We start from the raw sequence: 5,495 nt of genomic DNA, 5'->3' as shown, positions 1-5,495 counted from the left end.
TAATGTCTATTAGGGTGCCCATGTTTACGGATTTAGGGTTGTACCTGGTGGGTTCCTTGATGATTTGTGTGAGATTGAGGGCATCAAGCTTGGATTGTAGGACTGCCGGGGTGTTAAGCATATCCCAGTTTAGGTCACCTAACAGAACAAACTCTGAAGCTAGATGGGGAGCGATCAATTCACAGATGGTGTCCAGGGCACAGCTGGGAGCTGAGGGGGGTCGGTAGCAGGCGGCAACAGTGAGAGACTTATTTCTGGAGAGATTAATTTTTAAAATTAGAAGTTCGAACTGTTTGGGCATAGACCTGGAAAGTATGACAGAACTTTGCAGGCTATCTCTGCAGTAGATTGCAACTCCTCCCCCTTTGGCAGTTCTATCTTGACGGAAAGTGTTATAGTTGGGTATGGAAATCTCAGAATTTTTGGTGGCCTTCCTAAGCCAGGATTCGGACACGGCAAGGACATCAGGATTGGCAGAGTGTGCTAAAGCGGTGAGTAAGGCAAACTTAGGGAGGAGGCTTCTGATGTTGACATGCATTTAGTATGCTTACTCACCTTTAAAAGTTCTTATTTTAGTATTACATTGTTAGTAATTACTGAATTGTTGGGGTTAGAGCTAGCAAGAAAGGCCTTTCACTGTACTTGAAAGATCTTTCACTGTAAAACTTGAAACCTGAGCTAAGCTTAATACTAACACTGTTCTGCTGCCATCTAGTGGATACTTTGGAACTGATAGTCAAAATGCCATTTAACCAAAAAAACATGACATTTATTCCATACAAGGGTCGGTGCAAAACAACTTGAAAGGAAAAGAGAAGGATACCTCTTTGGAGTGTCTTAAAGGGGACACTATTAGCATTTAAGATCACAAGTTTCACATAAGTTATCAAACATCATCCAAGGATAGTATTTTCATTTTGAGTTGAAAATAAACTTTTGCAAGACTGCATCATCCCACAACTAACCAAATGATTCCCATCCACACTTCAAGGATGGCAAACCGTAACAGATAAATTAATGATGTGGAGGGTATTGGCAACATATTTCATGTTAATTGTTTTTAAGTGTACAGGGTTCCTTTTTCTAAACTGTTTAGAGGTTGCATACTGAACAATTAGGTTACTTTCAGCAGACAAACATACCAACACCACATGCAGTACAGTGTGGTCACTTCACAGAATGAATAAAACACTGTTCTCTACACTCAAACGGTTAAAGTTTAATCGACACGAGTTGGCAAGACCATTATAAACTGAAACTGCCATTTTGTGTCATAATAAATAAAATATATTGTCCCGAACGTACATCAGACAGTACATTCAGATACCAGGCAGGTCAGCACCTACCGTATAAACACATTCCACCTCCATAACTATTAAAACTTCCGACAGGACAGTGAGTCAGTCTTTCCTAATCATTGAATCAGTTTAGAGAAATAAAAAACATCTTGTTTTGACAGACCGACAATACTGAGATAACGTCTTCTTTGCAAATGTTCTTTGGCAGTAAACCTCTCTTCTCAGAGTATGTTTGTTAAGTGTGTGTGGGTTTGACTGTTCTTGGTTTACATTTCCCTTAAGGAAAAGCATCTCAGTGAATCTCTCGAATAGACCCTCTTGAACTCACAATTCATCCTGCAGAAAGAAAGAAAAGTTCATAGTTAACATGCTATTCAAATATTACAACATGATCCATTTGGATTACATTTGCGGTGGTGAACCTTCACGAATATACTGCGACAAAGTCATGTTGAGAATATATGCTCATATTGCAGTTTGATACACTGAGCCAACACAATCCACAGTCACTTCAATCAGACTATTAGCAGTTGTCTTGGCTGAATTAGCTAAGCCAGTAAGTCCAGAGCCCAAAAGCCAAAATATCACTTAAAAGTCTATGCCAGAGAATAATATCACTCTGCTTGACTGCAAAAGGCAAGAGGTATCTACTAAGATTAAAAAGCAACATGGTGAATGCAAAGTTACTGAACCGCGTAAGAAGCTTACCTTGAAGTTGGCGGCCTTGCCATGTAACCATGGAAATAGCTGCTGGAGCCTCTGACGGAGGAGGTTGGCGATGTTAGTAGCATCCCGGCTGTTGACGTGCTCCCCTCCCTGGTCATGCTGGAGGACGGAGGGAGGGATGATAGAGGGACGGGTGGATAGAGGGATAGATGAAAGGATGAGGGAGGGATGGAGACAGAGAAGTTAGGGTACAGTGCTCTGAGGTATAGGTCTTCACTGGTCCAAACAGTTGGACCCATTCCGAAATGTAACTGGGGCTTTCCCACTCGGACCCAATATGCATAAATACATTTTTTTAAATATAGGAGACCAGTTCCAAACGGACCAGAGGACAACTAGACCCGTTCAGGATAGACCTGGTCGGACCGGGATTGAGACCCGGTCCGATCAGAGTGAGACAAGCAGCAGAAAATTAATTTAAGCTACTTTACTAACTGGAGCTGATCACGCGAGAGAGGTGCTGCTCTAGCAGGCAGTGGAGGGGCCAACTGAGCAGTGATGGAGACAAGCAACCAATCAAGACGACTCGTGCTAAAGTAAACTAATAGCTGCCATAGCTAGGAAATGTATTATCAAACAGGATTACGTAGTACCGTTTGTCTGCATCATACCGGGAGAAGCTAGTTAAGCTAAGTGAAGCTGCAGTGCATGCGCTTTCTCATCCTACAGTTACAAATAGCAACTCCATTCAGAATATTAAGTTGCAGCCAACCTGTTGTCTCTTGCAGTGGAGGCTGCTGGGGTGGAGGACAGCTCATAATGGCTGGAATGGAGTCAATGGAATGGTATTAAACAAAGACGTGGTTTCCATGTGGTTGATACCACTTCATTGACTCCATTCCAGCCATTTTTATGAGTCGTCCTCACCTCAGCAGCCTCCGCTGGTCTCTTGGTCATTGTAGCCTATCCTTCTCCTTTAACTTTTAATTCCATCTTCCATTGATTAGATATCTTCTAACTTTTGCCACACATGGAGGCTCTGTGACTATAGCCTATTGCCGTATTGATGACTTATGATTGGCCAACAAGCAGCTACATGCGCAACGCTCCACTCTCGTGCAAGCAAGAGCAGTATAAATGATACAATTTCACTCTACTGCAGAAGTCTCATTCGGATATGTACGGGCCCATCCGGACAAGTCAGTTAAAATTACAAATACCGAGACAATCATATCAGATCCAACACATAACCGTGGCATTATTTAGAATTCCTGAGCCGGACCTGCGCGGGTCCCAGATTGGGTCTCGGGTATTAGGGTACCGATTGGATCCATGAAGACCTCTACTCTGGGGGACTGACTGGGCCTCTCCAGAAATATTAAATGGTAAACAACTTTAGGAAAGAGGTCCTCGAACAAAATACGAGATAAAACAAGAATATCCTTCTACTGGAACTTCTGATACATAGTAATCAAATGTCTTTAACTTGTAGCTTGATTTCCAGTCTAACAAGAACAGGAAGATGTAATAGAACAATACACTGCTATGATGAAAACAAACTATCATTGCACATTGTGTTTACTTTTCAATAACTTACCTGGATAAATAGCTAACACATAAAATAAAAAAATTAATCAGGAGTCTCTTACCTTCTTGGTGCCCAGGTGTGGGTAGAATCGGACGCTGGGATAGGCTGTGATTCCAGCTGACTGACAGGTTTGATAGTGGGCCTGACAGTCTACTTTCCCTGCCCTCAAGCTTCCCGTCACCATCTTGACAAAGACAAAGTCTGCATTAGAAAACATTACACTATTCCCTGTAGTGCTCTACTTTCGACCAGGGCCCATAGGGAGACGCAGCCAAAACCATTTCCATCCGGTAACTCAAACCTCAACAAATAATGTCCAGATGTTTTTTCCCCAGTGGATATAAAGTGTATGAATTGCCTGCCTGGCTGGGCTGTGGGACAGTGGTTGTGCAGTGACAATTCAAATTACATTGTTAACAGGCATAACTGATGTGATTAATAAGGAGCATCCAGACGCTGCACTTGAGGAATTTATGAAATTGCTTCTTCCAATTATTGATAAACATGCACCTGTTAAGAAACTGACTGTTAGAACTGTTAAGGCTCCATGGATTGATGAGGAATTGAAGAACTATATGGTTGAAAGAGATTGGGCAAAAGGAGTGGCTAATAAGTTTGGTTGCACATCTGTCTGGCTGACTTACTGCAAATTGAGAAATGTGACTAAATTCAATAAAAAGAAGAAACTGTATTATGTAGCCAAGATCAATGACAAAGAATTATGGGAAAAACAAGAGCACTTTAAATGACATTATGGACAGAAAGACAAATTCAACTCAATCTTTCATCGAATCAGATGGCTTATTCATCACAAAACCATTTTAAAGTTGCCAATTATTTAAATGATTTCTTCATTGGCAAAGATGAGCTAACTTAGGCAGGAAATGCCAAGAACGAACAGTGAGCCATCGTATTCATGCATTCAAAAAAAAGGGGGGAAAAAGCATTGCAAGTTTGAATTTTGTAAAAGTGTGGGAGAGGTGGAAATATTATTGTTATCGATCAATAATGACAAACATCCTGGCATTGACAACTTATATGGAAAGCTACTGAAGATGGTAGCTGACTATAGCCACTCCTATCTGGCATATCTTTAATCTGAGCCTAGAGGAAAGTCTGGCCTCAGGCCTGGAGGGAAGCCAAAGTAATTCTGCTACCCAAGAGTGGTCAGGTGGCCTTTACTGGTTCTAACAGCAGACCTATAAGCTTGCTGCCAGCTCTTAGCAAACTATTGGAGAAAAAATAAATGCGTTGACCAAAGAGAATTAAATTTGTAAACAAATTAACAGACTTTGAGCATGCTTATATAGTAGGGCACTCAACATGTACTGCATTGACACAAATGATTGGTTGAAAGAAATTGATAAGAATATTGTGGGAGCTGTACTGTTAGATTTCAGTGCAGCCTTTGAAATTATTGATCGCAACCAGTTGCTGAAAAAAAATTAAAACTTAGCATGGATTCAGAGCATATCATGGATTCAGAGCTTTCTTTAATGGAAGCTTCTCTAAAGTCAAACATGTAAAGTGTGGTGTATTGCAGGGCAGCTCTCTAGGGCCTCTACTCTTTTCTATGTTTACCAATGACCTGCCATTGGCATTAAACAAAGCATGTGTCCAGGTATGCTGATGATTCAACTATATACGCATCAGCAACCACAACCACAGTCACTGAAACCCTTAACAAAGAGTTGCAGTCTGTTTTGGAATGGGGGGTCAGTAATAAACTGGTCCAGAAAAATCATTCTATTTGGTACAAATCATTCCCTAAGTTCTAGACCTCAGCTGAAGCTGGTAATGAAGGGTGTGGCTGTTGAACAAGTTGAGGTGACTAAATTACTTGGCGTTACATTCGATTTAATCTGTTTTGACCATGACAATGGTTGTATAGGTGGGGATAGGTATGTCTGTAATGAAGAGATGCTCTGCTTTTTTGACACCAC

At 41.2% G+C, this 5,495-nt stretch overlaps 1 protein-coding gene across 1 annotated transcript; it reads right to left on the bottom strand.

The window, feature by feature from the left end:
• Nucleotides 1-747: 747 nt before the first annotated feature.
• Nucleotides 748-4,973, bottom strand: LOC139546600 (dnaJ homolog subfamily C member 10-like). The gene is made up of 3 exons (XM_071355158.1): nt 3,614-4,973; nt 2,007-2,123; nt 748-1,634 (listed from the first exon to the last, which is right to left on the bottom strand). The coding sequence occupies exons 1-3, from the start codon at nt 3,767-3,769 to the stop codon at nt 1,623-1,625; spliced, it is 285 nt and encodes a 94-aa protein (XP_071211259.1). The 5' UTR covers nt 3,770-4,973; the 3' UTR covers nt 748-1,622.
• Nucleotides 4,974-5,495: the final 522 nt, after the last annotated feature.

This window comes from Salvelinus alpinus, chromosome 20 (genome assembly GCF_045679555.1).
Source record: "Salvelinus alpinus chromosome 20, SLU_Salpinus.1, whole genome shotgun sequence".
In the NCBI taxonomy this organism is placed as follows: Eukaryota; Metazoa; Chordata; class Actinopteri; order Salmoniformes; family Salmonidae; genus Salvelinus; species Salvelinus alpinus.
This window is presented reverse-complemented; position numbering and strand designations above follow the sequence as displayed.